Source organism: Ambystoma mexicanum, chromosome 1q (assembly GCF_040938575.1).
Source record: "Ambystoma mexicanum isolate Mex_15411 chromosome 1q, UKY_AmexF1_1, whole genome shotgun sequence".
In the NCBI taxonomy this organism is placed as follows: Eukaryota; Metazoa; Chordata; class Amphibia; order Caudata; family Ambystomatidae; genus Ambystoma; species Ambystoma mexicanum.
In genome coordinates this window covers 388,777,931-388,800,268 of record NC_090922.1, presented here as the reverse complement: position 1 = coordinate 388,800,268, position 22,338 = coordinate 388,777,931, and the positions used below count along the sequence as shown (strand labels likewise).

The 22,338-nt window shown below is 48.4% G+C and overlaps 1 protein-coding gene across 8 annotated transcripts in view; it reads right to left on the bottom strand.

Moving 5' to 3' along the window:
• Window positions 1–22,338, bottom strand: part of CHD9 (chromodomain helicase DNA binding protein 9) — a 3,201,601-nt gene that overhangs the window by 1,186,311 nt on the left and 1,992,952 nt on the right. For all 8 annotated transcript variants that reach the window (XM_069639531.1, XM_069639523.1, XM_069639522.1 and 5 more), the window contains one exon: window positions 10,631–10,810. In XM_069639531.1, the coding sequence (XP_069495632.1) occupies window positions 10,631–10,810 (180 nt within the window). The remainder of the gene's footprint in view (window positions 1–10,630; window positions 10,811–22,338) is intronic.

Genomic DNA, 22,338 nt, shown 5'->3' with positions numbered 1-22,338 from the left:
GGCTCCTGCCCCACCCAACAGGAAAAGTAGTTCCAAACAGAAGAGGATCAGAGGCTCAACTGGCAGGCAAGTAAGCAGCATGGTCTGCTGCAGGTAAGTCCACCCAAGCATTATGAGCCCGGCGCTTCCAGCGCTGGGACTGGGCATATTTATGAGCCTGGTGCCACTGGCGCCAGGACTGGGTCCAAAAGGTCCCAATTGGGACTGGTTGGCACTCGGAACCTGAGTTATGGATCTGCTTCCAAGGGAGTTGGGAAAACCCTGACCTTTTGGAAGCAGAGATCATGACAGTCACTATTGCACCCTTTTGGCCAAAACAGTTTGTTTTCTTAATTGCTAATAAGAGATCCCGGCGGCATTGCCATAATTCTTAATAATTGCTGTCCAGGTCACATTAACTAAATAACTTAGATACCCATATTAGCTACTGATTTCAAACTGATTAATTTTTAAATAAGATCTTAAGTTGTAATCACCTCTAAGTAAGTACTGGAATTGCACTACCTTGTCATGAATTTGCACTTTTACTCGTTTGGTTAAAAAATACTGTTCTTTTAACTGTTCAACAAGAAAACCTGGCGGCACTATCATAATTTTCCAAAAACTGCTGGGCAGTTCACATGAACCGAACAACTCAGATACTCACATCAGCTATTGACTTGAAGCTGATTAAGCCCTAAATAAGATCTTAAATGGAGGGATGGTCATTAGTGGTCCTTATCGCACGGACCTTAAGCCATGCAACCGCAGCAACATGGTTTAACAGGACTGTGCCCAAGATACACAATTTAATATAGATGTCTTGTCTAAATCCATCTTTAAGGCAGTCAAAAATTCACCTTTCCTTTTTTCAAACTGCACATATTTGCATTTGTGCAGTCTTTCGTTCACATGTAATAACATGGATGGCTATACACACATTGCTAAATGAACGCTTTGTTCTAACCTATTCGCAGTTAAGAAAAAGTTTTACTTGCCGTTCTGACTGCATCTGTAATGAAAAATTACATTCTCCGTTTTCTTTTTTTCTTTTTTCTTTGAAGAAAAATGGCTGTGACCACTGCAAATGAATTGTTTCTATGTAACCTTGGTTACATTTCCATGTAATACCAGGAAGTAAAAACCATTATCGAATCAGCGGCAAAGTACGCGCCCCCAATAGGGGTAGAACAACCAATAACGAATAGGCTATGTCATTCTAGGAAGCAGACTTTTCAAACGCCTCGGACGAACGAAGGTGAAAGCTGACTGATTGCTGCACTAAACATGCTGCCGTAAATATCAACGGAAAGGTAAGCATTAGTGTGAACAACTTAACTGCAAATTAATAGATATTAGCCCATAGGTAGACTGGTAGCACTTAACACTTGGTTCGTGCATTTTAAATGAATGTACTGAAGTTTCGGTCCTCCGCTCCCTCACTCGAGGAGCTTTCTTTATAACCATGAGGCCAGTGCAACATGGTTTTTCAATCACGTTTAGTTAAAAAAGAAAAATGGCACACTTACAAACAAAATGTTTGATTGACTGAGCTAATCATGTTGACTCGAGTTAATTCAGTGAAACGCGTTCGAGCCTTCGCCAGTAAAATCATGTCATTTTGACTCCTAAAACCATTTCTTTTCCTCTATTACCTTTCAGAAAAGTCTTTTTTCTTGACATATATTTGTCACCTAATCAAATCGGACTTACAATATTCAGTCAACCCCACAGAAGCCACTCAATATAGTGCTGCAATTGCATTTCTTCAGGCTGAACACACACAGATGCAATCCTGAAATCACGCTCTGGATGAATTCCTTCAGGTTGACTAAACACAGATGCAATCTGTTAAAACAAACGGTAACAAACTCACAATTGGTCAATAATTTAGAAACCACTCTCAGTGATATAGATAATCTATGTGTTTAATATAATGGCTAATTTTTGTCATTTACCCTTTGCATTTAGAATATTTAATGGTGAAGAATTGCCCTCACCCCTCTATTTAGCAACTTACATGAAATGCACATCATCTACCTTTGTAGTGAAAGACAGCCAGTATGCATTTGTTTGAAAAATATTTCTTTTGATTGCCTTTTTTTTGTTTGTGTGTTTGCGTACTTTGGAAATTCAGGCCCCAGAGGTGGTCTCGCCGAAACCTAACAGAGGTCAACAGAAAAACCATTTGAGTTTTTTTCTTCTTTATGAACTTGAAATACAGAAAGATTCTTTTTGACCTCAGAGCCAACTACTAATTATTGCCTTGTACGCAGGCAAACCTGTCTTGAGAATTAAGACTCTGAAAGACTCTGAATACTTTCAAATAATTTGATTTGCATAATTAACATTATAAGTTTTTCTTTGTTGTTCTATTGTCTTTTGTTATTCAAACATGTAATATTTTTGCTTATTTTTTAACAACTTTTCCTTATTATATTTTTCTGTTGTCAAATCACTTGTATTTAAAAATAAAAAACTTTTTTATAAAAAAAGTATTTTCCCAAAACATGAAATAAACAAAATGCAAAGATTTTCTTTTTCCTTTTTTTCTTTGCGGCTGACTGTTCACTTCAACTACAAAGGTATTGAAATATTTGAGATGTCTAACGATACTCAACACAAAAAATAATTGAATTTATTTCACTTATGTGGGCAAAATAATAATTTCGCAAACGGACTTTTGGAAACCCAATGTATGTATATTGTAGTACCCAACCGAAAGCTGCATCACTAGATGTATACCCCTCTTTTTGTTATTTGTACTACTGATTACTGTGCAGAATGCAACCGACAATTGAGTGACACAAGAACGTACAATGCTCTACCAGGAAGCCCGACACAAAAAATATAAAGACTGTTGAAACATTGCTAACAATGGCAGAAGACGATGAGTGGATTTCTGACACCCAAATCCACAAAACATTACACAAACCGCCTGGAAGGCCAATTGTGGCAGCCACCAATGGGATACTACAACCCTTGGGTACATTTATAGACAAGATCCTGCAATCAATCATACAGAAGAACAAGTTACTCTCTTACCTGGTAACGTTCTTTCGATGGGATGGTCCGACGACGTATTCCTTATCTATGACAGGTAATGTCCACAGCTGTGCTGCTTCGGAAAATTTTCGGCGTCTGCGTCCTGCGTCGATACGCCGACCTCGAGGACCTCCTCCGAGGGCCGACGTCACTGGATGTTATAAGTAGGACGCACGACGCCCGTAGCCTCAGTTGTAGTTTTTTCCCATAACGTGTGCCACCAGTCTTCTGCCAGTCTGACAAACAAAGCCTTGCGGAAACGTAATCTGCAATCGCATAAGAAATTCTGTAGCGGGGAAGGTAGGAAGAGAGCGATATGGAATACGTCGTCTGACCATCCCATCGAAAGAACGTTACCAGGTAAGATAGTAACTTGTTCTTCGAGGGGATTGGGTCCTCCGACGTATTACATATCTATGACAGACTCCCAAAGCAGTACCAATGCAAGGAGGTGGGAAAAGAATTTAGAAAACAGAAATTTAGCATACCCAATCAAATTGCCGAGCAAAGGACCGCCTTGCCAAAGGCCAGATCCTGCCCCCGGATGGAATCGAGGGAATAGTGACATACAAATGTATGTACCGAAGCCCAGGTGGCTGCATCACAGATGTTACGAATAAGAACACCCTTCTGTAGGGCATTAGAGGCAGCCATACCCCTGGTAGAATGAGCCCATAAGCCGACCGGTGGGTCCTTACCCCGCCAAGCAGTAACACTCAGTGATAGCCAAAATAATCCAGCGAGACAAAGTCTGTTTCGTCACAGACTGTCCCAAACACTTTCCAGCGTAACCAATAAAGAGCTGATCGTCCACTCTGACCCAGGACATGCGTGAAATATAAAAGCTTAACGCTCTCCTAGGATCAAGCCTATGGAGCCTCTCCTCTTCCTTACCATGATGTGGAGGAGGATAAAATGCCGGAAGAACAACCTTCTGGCCTAAATAAAATTTCGACACCACTTTCGGAAGAAAAGAAGGATGAACTCTAAGGACAACCCTGTTATGAAACAGTGAAGGGTGGCTTAACTGAAAGTGCCTGTATGGAAGTATGGGAGTGACCGCAACTAAAAGTACAGTTTTCAGAGTTAACAGTCTCAAAGGGCATGAATGCAAAGGCTCAAACGGAGCACCCATCAGAAATTTGAGAACAAGGTTCAAATCCCAACCGGGCACCTAGAAAGGTGAAGGAGGGAACCCATTAGTGAGCCCTTTCAGAAACTGAAACATTAAAGGAATTTTAAAATAGGAACACTCTTCAGACGAGCGCTTAAATATGGACAGCGCCGCCAGGTAACCTTTAATGGCACCCACTTGAAGGCCCCTGTGGGCATAAAGAAAGCAAAAAAGACAGAACCATGGGAATTTCACATGAAAAAGGATCCATATTCTTAACCCTGAACCAGTCGCAGAACTTTCTCCAACGGCAATGGTACAGGGACTTTGTTGCAGGCCTTCTGGCCAAAAGCAACACCTCCATCACGTCTTCAGGGAGGTCTCAATCCTTATACCTCAACCTTTCAAAAACCAAGCGTGAAGGTTGAGGGACCTGACCTCTGGATGGAGAACCTGACCCCCCTCCCGTGAGAGCAGATCGTCTCGGTAGGGAAGACGACGTGGAGGGCAGATGGACAATTCGAGAAGGTCCGGGTAACACGTCCTCCGGGCCCACGCCGGAGCAATGAGGATCATCCGGGAACCAAACCTCCGTAACCTCCGTAGTACTTGCGGATGACGGGGACTGGAGGAAACGCGTACAGCAGTGGGAATGACCACTCCACCATGAACGCGTCTCCTAAGGCTCCGTGTGGAGGAAGTTCCCGCGAGCAGAACCTCTCGCACTTCCGGTTGACACTGGAGGCGAAGAGATCCACTTGAGGGGTCCCCCAAAGGGCGAAGATCTCCAGGAGAATCTCCTGAGCCAACTCCCACTCGTGAGAGATCGCGGTCTGCCTGCTCAGAGCGTCCGCCGTCTCGTTTTCGTCTCCTGCCAGATGCCGAGATCGAAACTTCCTGCTGGATTGCCCAGAACCAGAGCTGCATCGCCTCCCTGCACAGAGGAAGTGACCCTGCCCCCCGCCCCCTTTTTGTTGAGGTAGTGCATGGCCACCGTGTTGTCCGTCAGGATCAGGACATTCTTTCCTTGCACAGTCGGCAGAAAAGCCTTCAGGGCTAGCCTGACGGCCCTCAGCTCCAACAGATTGATATGGAGTCTGGACTCGGGCGGAGACCAACGACAGCTGACTGTCAACTCGTTGGCAGGAGCTCCCCATCCCGTGAGGGATGCTTCCATCACGATCGTCACCTCCGGCCAGGGCAGCCAAAATGGAGCCCCCCTCATCAGATTGCCTTCGTCGGCCCACCACAGAAGGTCCTGGGCGACCGAAGACGGCACCTGAACAGGGTCCGACATCCTACCAGAGGACTGAGCCCACTGGAGCTTGAGTGCCCATTGCAAAGATCTCATCCACAACCTGTCCTCTGGCACCAGAAGAATGCAGGATGCCATGAGGCCGAGCAGTCTCAAGAACTCGAACGCAGGGAGAGTCTGGGCGAGTTGAAACTTGTGCACCATCTGCTGAATGTGATGAGCCCTCACCTGGGGAGGAAAACACTGCCCCAGGGACGTATCGAGCACTGCTCCGATGTACTGGATCCTCTGAGTTGGTGTTAAATGGGACTTCTTTAAGTTGAGGGAGAAGCCCAACTTGTGGAGGGAGTGGCAGGTGACTGACAGATGATCCAGGACTTGCTCGGAAGAGCACGCCCTGATCAACCAATCGTCCAGGTAGGGGTAGACGTGAATCCCCCCTTTCCTGAGGTGCACTGCCACCACTACCATGAGCTTGGTGAAGACCCTCGGGGCAGAGGTCAATCCGAACGGCAGGACCCGAAACTGAAAGTGCGAGTCGCTAACCGCAAACCTCAGGTACATCTTGTGCTTTGGATGGATCGGCACCTGAAAATAAGCATCCTTGAGGTCGAGAGACACCAACCAGTCCTGAAGTTGAAGGGCCTGGAGGACTTGAGAGAGTAACCATCTTGAACTTGCTGCTTCGGGGAGCTCCGTATGTGGCAGGGGGATACCCAGGTTTTCCGAAAGGCAGGCAATCCTGTCATGGAAGGCTTTTGCTGAAGAGGGTGTATACTGCTCCTCCTCGTCTGTGTCCTGCTGGTCCTCTGACACCAGAGGGGTGGTGCCCGTTGGCTTCCGGGGGTCCTCCGTGGAGGGGGCCTGGACTTGTACTGGGGTAGCAGGAGCCTAAAGAGACTGGGCTGCTGCGGTGATGGAGCCGGAGGAGGAGACATGGGCTGTGCTGGCATGGATTGCGCCGGCACAGCCGGGGGCAGCATGTTCTTAATAATGCCCCTGAGAATTTAGCCCATTTGTGGGGACCACATGAGGGACATGAACTTTTTCAAAAAACCTGTCCTCACACGCTGACTGAGCGCAATCTTGCACGTGAGAAGTGGGCAAATATGCCAGCTGCCTCCCCAGCCCCTGCCCGTTACAGGCTGTCGCTGTACCTGGACCCCGAGATGTTGGTATAAGATGTGGACCAGGTGACGTGGATCAGTGGTACCCAGTCTCCTTTGATGCTCTGAGGGCTGGCGGGCCTCCGAACCTACCCGAGAGGCTTACCGCCTTTGCTGCTCTGGAGAGGCCGCCATTTAGTCACAAGCTGCCGCCATTTTGTCCACGTCCTGTGCACGTGGACCTGTGGCCGGTGTGTTCCCAAGCTCGGCCTGCATGCCAGACTACACCTCAGGTATACACCCGGTAGGCTGTGCACCCTGAGTCTTTGGTGCTGGTTCTGCGTGAAGGAACCCCCTCGTGTCAAGAACCGGTATCAGGCCGATGCCCCTCGCTATCTGTGTGAGCCTCGGTGCTCCCTGAGCCGGTGAAAGGGCCAGACTTACCCCTTGCACCAGAGGGATTACCTGGGAAGGAGTCGCCTCTGCAGGATGCCTTGGAGAACACTGCACCTACCTTGTGTGTCTTCCTCTGGACGTAGTCCTTGATGTTCTGAGGAGGAGTCCTGTTGAACAGTTCCCTCCGACGTTCTAAGCGGTGCTTAAGCGACCTGGCCGTGAGGGAGTCGCATACGGAGCGTCCAAACCGTGTTCCTCACCAAGGCATCAGAGAATCAGAGATAGAGTGCGTGGGGATTTGCTATTGGGAAGGAACCGTTGCACGACAAGCACCTGCTAAAGCCTGTCGGCCAACATGCACCGGGGACAGAGCTAGGGTACTGGTGGTCGGTGCTCCTAATTTTGTAGAGCAAGAAAAAAACAAGTCAAGCTATCAGGGAAAAGCGTTTGGAATGACAAGGCTAGGCCTCACCCAGAAGCACTGGATGGAGCAGTCCGTTCCCGTCGACGCGGAAAGGTGACTGAGGTATGGCGCCGGTGGGAAGGGTTAGGGGAGCCTGCACTCCCTGGGCTGCACGCCAGTATATTTAAAGAGGACATGTTTTTTTCTGGTGGAAAAGAGGTTCAGTTCCCGTCCCTTGCGAGGGACGCCCATACAGTATAGAGGAAAGAGGACGGGACACAGGAGTAGTGTATACATTTATTGGCCGTGATGTCATGTACAGGGAGGGGTGCATAGAGATGTCAGGCGGAGCCTACGCAGAGCATCGCAGCACCCCCTGGCAGAGGAAATGTTTTCGAAGGGCAGCTGGGCTAGGAGAAAGATATCATAGATGAGGTATCTGTGGGAGGAAGCAGTCCATTAGTACACAGGAACCTATGTGTGTGGCAGTCCAAGCATTGATTAAAGGGTCCAGCAATAACCAAGTGAGGCCATGATGTCAGAACACCACAAAAACAACTTCATATTTCCTTTATTCGACATAAGTCATAAAATGCAACAAGCATAAGTAAACAATTCATCACACTTACATTATATCCCATAAAATATTTTAAAAAGTATCAATAATTACAGCAGTCATGTATTAAAATATAGATCATTCATGATACTCAGCTGGGACCCATAAAAAGAATAAAATACAATTGATAAACATATTTGATCTACACTGTTGATATAACAAGTATGAGGATTGCAGAACATCTGGATAAATTAATTCACATATACTTTTTGCTACAGAGCCCACATTCATGAACTCCGTTTCATGGATTGTTGTTTTGCATAATAACAGAGCTTCATTAATGGTTTGATCACCATGTCTGGTGAGGAGAAACAACTTAAGAAAAACTGATCTAGCTGGCCCTACTGGAACAAGGGGACGGTGGGCTGTACAAGTTTCCTTCTAGCCACAGGAGAGGCAAGGCTTTGCCAATGGGTTTTTCAGAGTTCAAGAGATGCTGATTTGTCATCGTTCATGAGCAAGACCTCTTCAAGATCATAACTCAGCAGCTGATCAGATACTGGTCCCTAAACACGGGCCAAGATCTGACCCAAAGCCCTAATCACTCTCGCTCACAAAGGCACTCAATCACGTATGCACTCACTCACACAAACGCACACCATCCAAAGTTCAAGCATGCAGCCAATTAATTCTGGTCGCCACAAACGCACACATTTGTGAGCATCTTTCTGGAAAAAAGGGGGTTCGGAGTGTAAGAAAAACACAGACATCCTAACCCCCAGGTACACCCACTCAAGCCCCAAGCTATTGGCCAGCGTTCATATAAGAAATGACCCTATATGGTCATTACCTGCCTCCACCCAACCGCATAAGGGCAACAAAGCATAATTGTCTGGTTACTGGATACTAACAAACTAGACATTCCATTTTTACAGCCTTCTGGAAGGAAAGCTAACTTTTGGATTTAAAGGCAAACACCCACCAACCAGAACATCTGTCTGGGCAATGGTACCGGTCCAGAGAGTAGAAGGGAACAATACTGTGTTAGCCTCCTATTACTGGGTCAAACAAGGATCCCCAAACAAGTCTGGCTGGAATTCACTTGGGGAAGATATACAGGACATCACAAAATTGAAGCGTGTTTCTACTTTAAACCCATGCCTCCCCACCCCCACCCTTCTAGTACCACTGTTTATTGCAGTACAACAACATCAAGCAATTATTTTGTCAAGAGGTGCACTGGTAACAAACGATAGCCCTGAAGGTTGGCAGCTGACGTCATAGATATGTCAGACGGAGGATGTGTTTGCAAGTACAAGAGGTCCCGCAAGAGAACCCTACAGCTTTGCTTGTAGACAACCACTGCCTGTGCCAGGAAAGCATTAATGATAAGCTCAAGATGACAAGGTTACCAGTGGGGTGCAAAGATGTTGAGTCACTTTGAGATGCAGTGATTCAAAAATGATGGAAGACTCTTGAGTAGAAATCAGGCTATTACATTAATATATGTTTTGGGGGACTTTCAAAAAGCTAAGGAACGATGAAGTCTCATGAGAATAATCAGATTAGCTAGAGCTGGAGTTCATCTGCATTGTAAGAGCTGAAAGATTTGGTTGTGCGACAGGCGAAGGCAGCGCTTTTGGTAACTTGCCAAGCAAATGTGATTTAGCACGCTTGCCCAAAGGCTTACCATTGCTTGGCTCCGTCTTCTTTGGTTGAGGAGGAGGCAGCAGAGGCTTCTATTGGAGTGATGGCAGGTAAATAACCTACCAGAGCATGCAAGCTAGTTTTGAACCAAAATAAATAATTTTACAAAAATATGGATGTGGGAGCATGAACGTTGAAAACCTGTGACCAGCTTAATGGTGAGGAGCTTAACATGAAGATGTCTTGAGACAAGAAGGCATGGTCATCAACAGTGAGAGCATGTTGCTGATGTGGTTCTTGACATCAAAATGTTCATGGCGGCACCGGGGTTGCTCTGAGGGACTGCAAAGAGTGTCAGAGTAAAAGATAAAGCCATTTATATATTGGGCTTTTTTTAGCATCTCCAGGCTCCAAAACTGAGTACTCAAATGTTGCCTTGAAATGCCTCAACTTCACGCTTAACTTGATACCCCTTCTCCTACTAGAACCTTCTACAAAACATCTTCTAATAAACTGGAAAGGCGGTCTAGAAGACAAATAATAAACAAAGCATGACCATCATCCTTCCACTCTTTCCCACACCCACCGAAGGAGGGATATTTTCCAGAAGGTGAAAGTGTCGGTTGAGGAAAAAAGCATTCAATGCTGTGGAGAGAAAGTTAGAAAACAAGGGGGCAGTTAAAGGAATGGAGTAAAAACAGAAACCTGCTTTAAATATAATGAAATAAGAGCGATTGCGGGTGGTAAGCATAGCAAAGTGTGCCAAGACCCTATGCAAAGTGGAAAAAATTAAAGTACAGTGCACCCAAGAAGCCTCCTGGTTGCCTCAACGTTAGTGTCACATTGCATGTTTTAAATGCACACCTATCTGTTTTCCTAAGTTTTAAAAAAAATCCCTTGCCTTAATTGGTATTGCTTAAAAATGCAGTGGTGTGCCTTGAGGGCTAAGAATTAGCAAACATTAAAACAGTAAATGGCAAAAGGTGGAGAAATGATATTCAGATTTCATGAATAATAATGCCTACTTCTAAGCATATGAATCATTTCCAAAACCAACAACTCTAGTGATGGAAATGGCCATAATTAGATAAAAGAACGATCCTGAAATCGAGTCTCGGTGGTTAGTTACCTTTGCAAATGTTGATCCTCTTCCTTCTGATTCAATAGTTATAGTTTTAGTTCGCCGCTGCAAGATTTGGTCAATGTCTTCTTCACAGAATTTAGACCCTTCATCTTCTTCATCCATAATTGCTCCATAAGCCCCTCTCCGAAGCAGATCCTCAATCGCCTTTTTGGATAGCTGCTGGATCTGTGGATTAAAAAGAAACATTTGACCAAATGAAGAATGCAGTTAAATGTTGCACTGGTGCAAATAATCTTAAATCTGAACAAAAATGTATGGGGTACAGGCGCATTTCGTAGAGTTACACAGGGACATCATTTGTACCTTGCTACCCCATGGCTTGGACTTTGCGACTCCGACATATAGGTGGCTTACAAATGCCTGTCGTTGCTCTGTCTCAGCGTAGGCGGTGCGATCAATTTCTTTTTGACCCCTCCTCCATCTGCTCCGCTCACTGATAAACTCAGTCAACCTAGACAATCTTATTTGACACACCACTACAAAACCATAGCTTAGTATATTTTGTTGATGGATCTTGCAACAGACATAAGAAAGGTCGATTTATTTCCAGATATGCAGTTTGCTCACCCCAAGTAGTAGTAGATGGTGGTAAACTACCCAAGGTGTCTAGTCACAGACCATCAGTGGAATTTGTACTTCTATTGCGATTCCCTCTCGGTCCGTGGCTTCGAAAGAAGACTCATCATGTGGGAGGAGGTCTTTCATAGTGTTCCTGCTGTCCACCTAGGAGAAATCATTGAGTAAAAGAGACCTTTCTTTTCTGAGCACCCAGTCCGGGTGACGCCTTCCCGGGGTCATCTGGTTCAAGGAGTCATCGTCCTGACTCTAGGGTCACCAGAGCTCACTCTGAGGTGCCCAACTCAGGCAATAAACTGGATTCTGGCGTCCTCTCCGAGGTTCCCCCACCCTGGGGGGCTAAAGTTACTGGGGTTACCCCAGAGGTTCACCCAGAAAGGGGGTAAGACGTCTACCAGCCAAGCTGAGGATCCCCGTTCCGAGGCTAATAAAACCGGATTAACATCTGAGGTTCCCCTCAAAGGGGCTAAACGTAGTACCTGCCACGATGAGGGAGCCAAACGGACAGAGGCTCGTCCAAAGTCCACATCTACCGGCACAGCCACTGAACCCAAGAGCTAAGGAATCATCAAAAGCTCCTAAAATAATGTCCAAAACCATAATGGCTTCAGGCAAATCTGTGACGTTTATTACCACACAAAGCTTCGAAATGGCAGCCCCTCGGGAGACGACATTGGTCATTTCGTCTGCCCCTTCAGCTGGAACAGGTTCTGATGAAGAGTGTATTGGACTCCAGAAACGAGAATGCCATTACCACCGGAAGTCTCTCTTCCTCCTACCTCGGCACCTTTACACTAGTGGATCTGTGGTTGAGGGGACCCTCTTGGCAGCCAGTGTCTACCGAATCATAGAGACAGAATCCGTTCAGCAGACCGATACCAACTCAACAACCAAGACAACACTCAGAGGATTGCTGTTATATTGTATCTCCCTGGTTGCAAGTTGTGTGTGACCTCATGGGGGAAAGTTGAGGGAATGTGAAGAATATTTATACATGAAGTGCATAAAGAGTCAGGCATTTGAGAGATGCAAGCCTAGGAGGTGGGAGCCAGTGGGTCTCTATGGAGCTTGCATAGGATCTTACAGATGGAACATAAAAAAGGAACTTCATGTCAACTCACCTGATCTCCCAAGCATCCTTCATTCTGTCAATTACATTACAAATATAACACAAACTGCATTTGCCTCATGAACCTGGTCTGCTGAGGCAGTGGAGATCTAAATGGAATTCTGAAGATTAAATCAGCCAAACTCTGCATTGAAACATGATTAAAATGGCTGGAAATTCTGCCTTCGGTATGGTTCAGTATGCACAGCTAACAGAAAAACAAGACTGCGCCCTCACAATGTGTTATTAGTCAATGCAATAAAAGCCTCTAGTATTCACATTACTGAGGACGCTGTACTGAATTATTACCAGAAACTCAAATCTACTGTTAGATTTTTACACTCACAGGTGCGAGAGGCGTTGCCCATAGGACCGGACGAGCACAGCCACTCCATATAAAGCAGGATTTCGTTTTCATCAAGGAACACCAGAGGAACAGTGTGATGGCCCTTGGGGGTGTACAATTTTCCAGGTATTGCTTGTGACTGATACTGCCATTAAAAATAAAGAGATAGTCTTGTGGTACATGCCATACACTGTAAATGCACCATGGCATGGAGGACAGATTGCTGATAGCCTGGCAGTAGGACTCTTAAAAGTAGCAAAACTGCTTAGTGAACTTTATTATTGGGACAATTAGATTCAAATGGAATGCTTGATTAGGAGATTGCACAGTAATGATTTGCAAAAAACGTCATCACTACTAATCCAGTACTGTCCTTGTCAAAAGATTCATTATGGCCTGGCAGTTGTCGGGGTCTTGTGACCTTGGAGGGGCCCGACAGTGCGGTCTGCATATTTTAGCCTATCTCCCACAAAGCCGAAAGAGAGCCAAGTTGTTTATCTCTATCGCAGCCTTCCCAATAGGATGTGAGATGAAGTCTATGTCAAGGCTTTGTCTGCAACTGAACCTCTGACTGCAGCACCAGTTATTCACTCTCGCGCCTCGTTACAGTTATTAGTGAGCAAAATGTCCCCGATAAATTAGCTGGACTAAGCCTTCACTGTCTGTAGATTTGCACCCATATTGTGCTTTACATTTGTATTTCTCAGAGAAGAACAAGTTACTCTCTTACCTGGTAACGTTCTTCCGATGAGATGGTCCGACGACGTATTCCATATCTATGACAGGTAATGTCCACAGCTGTGCTGCTTCGGACAATGTTCGGCGTCTGCGTCCTGCGTCGATGCGCCGTCCCCGAGAACCTCCTCCGACGGCCGACGTCACCCGATGTGATAAGTAGGACGCACGACGCCCGTAGCGTCAGTTGCAGTTTTTTTACCCCGAACTTGTGACACCAGTTTTCTGCCAGTCAGACACACAAGGCCTTGCGGAACGCAAGCTGCAATCGCATAAGAAATTCTGCAGCGGGGAAGGTAGGGAGGGAGCGATATGGAATACGTCATCGGACCATCCCATCGAAAGAACGTTACCAGGTAAGAGAGTAACTTGTTCTTCGAGGGGATTGGGTCCTCTGACGTATTCCAGATCTATGACAGACTCCCAAAGCAGTACCAAGCAAGGAGGTGGGAAAAGAATTTAGAACACAAATTTAGCATGCCCAATCAAATTGTGGAATAAAGGACTGCCTTGCCAAAGGCCAGATCCTGCCCTCGGATGGAATCGAGGGAGTAGTGACGTACAAAAGTATGTACCGAAGCCCAGGTGGCTGCATCACAGATGTGACGAATAGGAACACCCCTCTGCAGGGCAGTGACGCAGCCACTCCCCTGGTAGAATGGGCCCGCAAGCCAGCCGGAGGGTCCTTATCCGCCAAGCGGTAACACTCGGAGATAGCTAAAATAATCCAACGAGACAAAGTCTATTTCGTCACAGCTTGTCCCAAACGCTTTCCAGCGTAACCAATGAAAAGTTGATTGTCCACTCTGACCCGGGACATGCGCGAAATATAAAAGCTCAACGCTCTCCTAGGATCAAGCCTATGGAGCCTCTCCTCTTCCTTACCAGGATGTGGAGGAGGATAGAACGCCGGAAGAACAACCTTCTGGCTCAAATGAAATTCCGAAACCACCTTCAGAAGAAAGGAAGGACAAACTCTAAGGACAACCCTGTCCTTATGAAACACAGTGAAGGGTGGCTTAACTGAAAGAGCCTGTAACTCACTCACTCTGCGAGCGTAAGTAACCGCAATCAAAAACACTGTTTTCAGAGTTAACATTCTCAAAGGGCAAGAATGCAAAGGTTCAAACGGAGCACCCATAAGAAACTTAAGAACAAGGTTCAAATCCCAACCGGGCACCAGAAAAGGTGACGGAGGGAACACATTAGTGAGCCCTTTCAAAAACTGAGAAATTAAAGGAATCTTAAAATAGGAACATTCTTCAGACGAGCGCTTAAATATGGACAGCGCCGCCAGGTAACCTTTAATGGTCCCCACTTGCAAGCCCCTGTGGGCCAAGGAAAGCAAAAAAGACAGAACCATGGGAATGTCACACTCAAAAGGATCCACATTCTTAACTCTGCACCAGCCGCAGAACTTTCTCCAACGGCAATGGTACAGAGACTCTGTTGCCGGCCGCCTGGCCAAGAGCAACACCTCCATCACGTCTTCAGGGAGGTCCCAATCCTTATACCTCAACCTTTCAGAAGCCAAGAGTGAAGGTTGAGGGATCTGACCTCTGGATGGAGAACCTGACCCCCCCCTCCTGTGAGAGCAGATCGTCTCGGTAGGGAAGACGACGTGGAGGGCAGATGGACAAGTTGAGAAGGTCCGGGTACCATGTCCTCCGGGCCCACGCCAGAGCAATGAGGTTCATCCGGGAACCGAACCTCCGTAACCTCTGCAGTACTTGTGGGATGACGGGGACTGGAGGAAACGCGTACAGCAGTGGGAATGACCACTCCACCACGAACGTGTCTCCTAAGGCTCCTTTTGGAGGAAATTCTCGCGAGCAGAACCTCTCGCACTTCCGGTTGACACTGGAGGTGAAGAGATCCACTTGCGGGGTCCCCCAAAGGGCGAAGATCTCTAGGAGAATCTCCTGAGCCAGCTCCCACTCGTGAGAGATTGTGCTCTGCCTGCTCAGAGCGTCTGCCGTCTCGTTGTCGTCTCCGGCCAGATGAACAGCCGAGATCGAAACTTCCTGCTGGATGGCCCAGAACTCGAGCTGCATAGCCTCCCTGCACAGAGGAAGTGACCCTGCCCCCCCTTTTTGTTGAGGTAGTGCATGGCCCCCGTGTTGTCCGTTAGAATCAGGACACTGTTTCCTCGCACAGTCAGCAGAAAAGCCTTCAGGGCAAGCTCCAACTGATTGATATGGAGTCCGGACTCCGACGGAGACCAACGACCGCTGACTGTCAACTCGTTGGCATGAGCTCCCCATCACGTGAGGGATGCGTCCGTCACGATCGTCACCTCTGGCCAGGGTAGCCAAATGGGGCCCCCTTCATCAGATTGCCTTCGTCGGCCCACCACAGAAGGTCCTGGGTCACCGAGGGCAGCACCTTAACAGGGTCCGACAGCCTGCCGGAGGACTGAGACCACTGGAGCTTGAGTGCCCACTGCAAAGATCTCATCCGCAGACGAGCCTCTGGCACCAGAAGAATGCAGGATGCCATGAGGCCGAGCAGTCTCAAGAACTCGGACGCTGGGAGATTCTGGGCAAGTTGAAACTTGTGCACCATCTGCTGAATGTGAAGAGCCCTCACCTGGGGAGGAAAACACTGCCCCAGGGACGTATCGAGCACTGCTCCGATGTACTGGAGCCGCTGCGTTGGTGTCAAATGGGACTTCTTTAAATTGAGGGAGAAGCCCAGCTTGTGAAGGGAGTGGCAGGTGACGGACAGATGATCCAGGACTTGCTCGGGAGAGCTCCCCCTGATCAAACAATCGTCCAGGTAGGGGTAGACGTGAATCCCCCCTTTCCTGACATGCGCTGCCACCACCACCATGAGCTTGGTGAAAACCCTCGGGACGGAGGTCAATCCGAATGGCAGGAAACTGAAGTGGGAGTCGCCAACCGCGAACCTCAGGTACTTCTTGTGCTTGGGATGGATCGGCACATGGAAGTAAGCATCCTTCAGGTCGAGACACACCAACCAGTCCTGAAGTTGAAGGGCCTGGAGGACTTGAGAGAGAGTAACCATCTTGAACTTGTCCTTCCTGAAGAGTTTGTTCAAACCGCGCAAGTCCATGATGGGTCTCAATCCCCCGTCTTTCTTTGAAATAAAAAAATAAGGGGAATACCATCCCTTGTTCCTCTCCGCTACAGGCACCAGTTCTATTCTATGGCGCCTTTCTCCAGCAGGGCTTGAATCTCCTGCGCAAGGAGCGGATCCGGACGCTTCAAAGAGAGGTTCCCAGGTGGATTGTCGTGAGGCCTCTGCCAAAAAGGAAGACAGTAGCCGTGGGTTATGATCTCCAGAACCCACACATCTGAAGTAATGGCTCGCCACTCTACAAGATGCTGCACCAGCCTTCCCCTAACCGGCGAACCATGGGACCTGGCCTCATGACTGAGTGGTAGCTGCGGCGTTGCCTGAGGGCAAAGAGGCAACTGCCCGAGCGGCCGTGGCACCTCGAGTACCCTTGTTTCCACCTCTGGCACTCTTACGGTGGCCTCTTTGACTGCTAGCTCCTCTCGCTTTACTGAAGGACGAGTAATAGCGAAAGGAACCTCTCCTCCATTGCTGTCCCCTAGGACGAAAAGGTGGAGGTTGGTGACCTGCAGCACCCAACGACTTTGCTGCAGCTTTGGAGGTCTGCAACCTCTCAAGGCTCTCGTCAGCCTTGCTGCCAAAAAGATGTTCACCGTCAAAGGGCATGTTGAGGAGCCGGGACTGCACATCAGGAGCAAACCCAGACTTCCGCAAGCACGCAAACCTGCGTATTACGGTGCCCGCCGCCATGGACCGGCTGACACAATCTGCCATGTCCAAACCCGACTGAACGCCTCACACATGGCATCCTTGCCATCCTGAACCATAGCAAGGAAACCATCCCGTTCGTCCCCTTCGGGAATACTTTCAGCCGCTAATGCAACACAGTTCCACAGAGTGTGTGTGAAACGAGACAAGGCACATATGGAGTTGGCCGCCTGAAGCGCCATACCCCCTGAAGAAAACACTTTCTTCGCCCAGCCGTCAAAACGTTTGTCATCCCTATCCGGAGGGATGGTAGGATACGACGCCTGCTTTGCCGGGGCTGTAGCCGCCTGCACCACCAAACTCTCCGGAGTGGGGTGCCTGGACAAGTAGCAGGGGTCGCTACTGGCTGGACGGTATTTTCGCAACAAAGACTTGCCCACTGCCGGGAGACTCTCTGGAGCAGTCCAAGCCGCCGCCACCCTTCTCTGCAGAGCCATATGAAACGGCAAAACCGGGCCAGTGGGGGGACCAAGATCAAGAATGTCCGTGAGATCATCCTGAACGAACTCCCCTGGGGGAGCTGACCAACCCAAGTACTCGGTGACCCGAGACATAAGGCGCCGATATGAAGAATCGGCATGAGTGCCAGGCTCCGGCCAACAAAACTCCACCTCCGGAGAGGTGTCCAGTCCACTGGCATCATGCAGTGACTGCCTCAGGTCATCAAACTGGCTATGACCCGAGATAAGCTCATCTGGTACCGTAACTGGAACCAAGCCGTCATCAGAGCCTTCATCACCCTCTGAAATGTACTCCAGGCGGGGAGAGGAAGACATCTGGGGACCAAAGCAGTGCCTGACCTTAGCCAGAGCCTTTCTAGGGGCTAACCCCATGCCATCGGGCCCCGCCGACACCACCACCACCACCTCGAAAGGCGTCGAGCGAATCGGCGTCGACGTCAGCTGCAGCGCCGCCAGCATCGACGGCGTGGACACAGGCCTCGAAGCCAGAGCTCCGAGCGTGTCTCTCGACGACCTAGGTGCCGACGACCCCCTCGGAGGCAGAGCCTCGAGAGAGAGAGAGAAATCGTCGACGACCTTGGCGCCACAGGCGTCGACGTCTTCTTCGAAGACGGCACAGGATCACGCGGTCTCGAGCGCGTCGAGGACTGGGACCTGGAACAGGCATGGCGAGAACGGCTACCCTTGCCCGAGCGAACCGCTCCCGCGAGCCGTGCCGACCACCCGAGCCCAAGGCGTACGAGCGGTGTCTCTCGACTGGTGCCGACCAACCCCACTCGGAGGCACGGACGGACCGGTGCCCTGCGATTCAAGAACCGCTAGCATCTGCTTCCCGAAGGAAGCCCATTCCTCCGGTGTCGCTTGCATGGAGGGATAAGCGACCCGCCGACAGGCGGAGTCCTTGGAAGAGGACGGGGAAGGTGACCGATGCCGGCGCTTCCGGGAATGCCTCAAAGAGGCGGAGGAGTGGCGAGACAGACTCCTGGAATGAGACCCACTGGACTTCCGACGATGATGCGGAGAGTCGCCCCTCGAGTCATCCGTCAAAAGCCCCGCAGACCTCGACTTCCGGGGCTTAGACACCCAACCTACCGACAGCTTCTTCTTGCGTTCCCGCAAGGCCTTTGCCGTGAGCGACTGGCAGTCGACACAGTCATCCGTATCGTGGGCCTCCCCGAGGCACCAGAGGCAGGTGTCGTGAGAGTCCGTGACCGACATCTTGGACCTACAGTCCCCGCATTTCTTGAAGCCCGGACGTGGGGTTGAAGACGAAATAGACATCGCCACGAACAGGTCTTCACAAAAAAACGAACAGGTTCAACGAACCGAGAAGAAAACAGCAAACTGCAAAGAGTCGAGGCGTACCGAGATTCACAAAGCGAACACGTTCGCGGAAAATACGGAACTGAGGCTATGCCGTCGTGCGTCCTACTTATCACATCGGGTGACGTCGGCCGTCGGAGGAGGTCCTCGGGGACGGCGCATCGACGTCATCGACGCAGGAAATTTTCCGAAGCAACACAGCTGTGGACATTATCTGTCATATATATGAAATACGTCGGAGGACCCAATCCCCTCGAAAGAAAGATTCAAGGAGAGAGTGATACATTGGTACAATATTGACACTGAAAGTGATGGTGTGGGATATTACAACCCCTGTACTCAGCCAATATGAAAACTGACACAAGGTGAACTTTTCTGAAGCAGTCGACAAACCGTTTAACTGTGACAGAGAGGGCTATAGACAAATATAATGGTCCTTTTTGTTATCTAATCTCCCAATCAACTATGAAGAATGAAACTGTGAGAGTGGGACTTTGCCTGTGCAGGAGTGCAAGGCTTCCTGAATGAACAGCTGCTCAGGATTCATGAGAAAATATACATCATCAGTTCTGGTCACAAAGCTCACTAAAAGAAAAAAAGATCCCACAGAGCTGTGGTTGGATATTGTTCATTTCAAACTCTGGAGACCATCAGGTGAGTCTGGGCCACGGCAAGTCTCATTTTCCCAGGCCTGAGGGCAGGTTGCAAGTGGCCTTTCTTTTATGAATAATTCTTTACTGCTTTGCATCAGGATCCTGAAGTGCCCTGACTCAGATAGAACACATAACTATGGAGGAGGAAGGGCAAGAATCTTACTCTCTTGCCTCTTCCAGCCAAGGACAACACCATAACCATGGTCCATCCCACTTACCTGATGTGGCAGTATCCCTCTAGGTTGATTAGACCTACCTGGTTAGGGAATTGGCTTTGTGGGCACTGGAAGGGCTATCCTTACGGGCACGCCCACCTCCTCCGCCCACATTCCCCATGAATCATGACCGATATCCTCTTTTATCCAGGAGATGGGAAACAACCAATTACATTTCAGGCAGCACACAAAGATTTGAGGTGGTCAGAAATTCAGCCTGGTCCTAAAAACCACGAAACGCACAGTCACTGCCACACAGGATGTAGATTGGGAAGTCTAATGTGCCACAACAGAGGATGCAGAAGTCGGCTCATATTGATCCCACGTGAACCCAAAAGCCATTTTAAATCTACCTCGTTGGACTTAACAAAATACATTAACACTCAAATGGCTACCATATAGGTCCATTGGGCTACTAATTCAGTATAAATTACACATATTGTGTAGCCAAAGCTAAATCACAGCTGCCACCAGCTTATCCCCCAACACACTTTCAGGGTGACAGTTCTACAATGGAACCAAAATTGGATCCTCAAAGGATGCTAAGGCACTGCATCAGAAAAAGAGTTGCAGTGACAGAAGGACCTCAGTAGAAGTCATAAAGAGATGTAAAACCATGGAAGCAGGCAAAATGTTTAACAGGCCCACAAAGCTGGTAATAAAAGGGATTTCTGCCCACCCTCGAGGGGAGGCGCCAACAAGGACAGAGAGACATGCCCAGATGTTCCAGGCAACACTTCCTACGGGACCACCAGTCGGTGGGTGTTCAAATCATGGTGTACCCGAAATTCTGCTGTCTACCAAGGGTCAATGGAAGGAAAGGAATTGGCAAAAAAACAGAGAAGATCTAAGACCAACTCGACAATCAATGCGCTCTCACAGTCCCTGGAGCAGAACAACTCAAACTTCCTGTTGACACTATAGTGAAGAGCTTCAGAGGGGTCCACCAGACGGTGAAGGGCAAAACCAGAACTTCCTGGCATAGCTACCACTCATGGGAGATAGACATCTGCCTGCTCTAGGCATCCAGTTTCAGGTTCTGCACCTCAGCAGGATGGGTAGCTGACAGATACGTTGTTCTCCAGAGCCCAGTAGCATAGTCAGATTGCTACTCTGCACAGAGGCAGTGACCCCATGAGACCATTCTTGTTAAGCCAATGCATGGCCACCATGCTGTTGATCAGGACACTTGCCCTGCACAGAAGGAAGGCAAGCAACTAGCGGCACGAGTAGATTGATGGGTTCCCTTGCCTCTGCAGAGGACCAAAATTTGCTTATCACATCGTGGATCTATCCAAAGTTTTAGAGAGGCATCCGTGAAAGCGGTCCAGTGAGACCAAGGTCGCCTTTACCCTTAGAACAATGCCACACAGCGCCCACTGTAAGCAGTCCCATGATACTTTAAGATCTACAGTTGGTCTTTCATGGCACCCTGAAACAGACCACTGACAGTTAAGCAGCCACTGAGCAGCCTAATGTGCAACCTGGCATCAGCACCAAGAAGATGGAGGACATTTTGAGGCCCAGAAGATTCAAGAAGGCCGACTCTGATCTGGGTTTGGACGACGTGTACAACTCTGCACAGAATCCTCCTTACCTCTCTTCTCTCCTCTCCTCTCATTCTATACCCCTTCTCGCTCCCTTCATTCTGCTGATCTCTTCTTACTTTCTGTTCCCCCACCACCATGTGCCTCTTCTCGTTTCCGCTCCTTTCAGCTTCTTGCCCTTACACTGGAACTCCCTACCTCTCTCTATTCACTCCTCCCCCACCTATTCCTCTTTCCGCTCCTCACAGAAAAAAACTTCTTCAATCCCCTCCCTGATTCCCCAATTCCTTTCTCCTCTCTCTATCCCCTCCCGCCTTCTATTATCATCTCTCTCTGTTCTCCTTATCTTTATCTGTTCCCGTCTCTCCTATGATGATCTCTCTTTTGTTGCTCACTTCACTCATTACTCTCTCCCTCACTATCCTTCTCTTCCCCCCTCCTCTCCTCTCCTCTCCCTTCTTACTTGCAAATTGTTCTAAATACCGATTTTGTGGTTTGATTCATGTTTACTGTTTTTCTTCTAATGTTGCATGTTTTATGTGTTACTTGTTGTTAACTGTAAAGCGCCTTGGATTAAGGTGCTATATGAAACAATAAAAATACAAATACAAATGCAAAGAGGGAAAGGTTACAGATTGTGACCCTGCAAATGAGGCCGGCACCCCTAGAATCTCAGCCGTAGGGTGTGTGGAAAAAGACTATGCATCCAAGCAATGTCTTCTGGCAAGGTCTTGGTTCACAGCCAGAGTTGAAGCGGGATTTAGTCAAGCAGCAATGGCAGGGGCAACAAACGCCAGTTATGTGGGATATGTGTCTACCCCCAGCGGACCCTGCTCAAGGATGTTGGTGAGATCAAACTGGACCACAGGCTTCATATGCGCAGACAACCAAATGGTTTCCACAAACCTGGCAATAGTCTTTT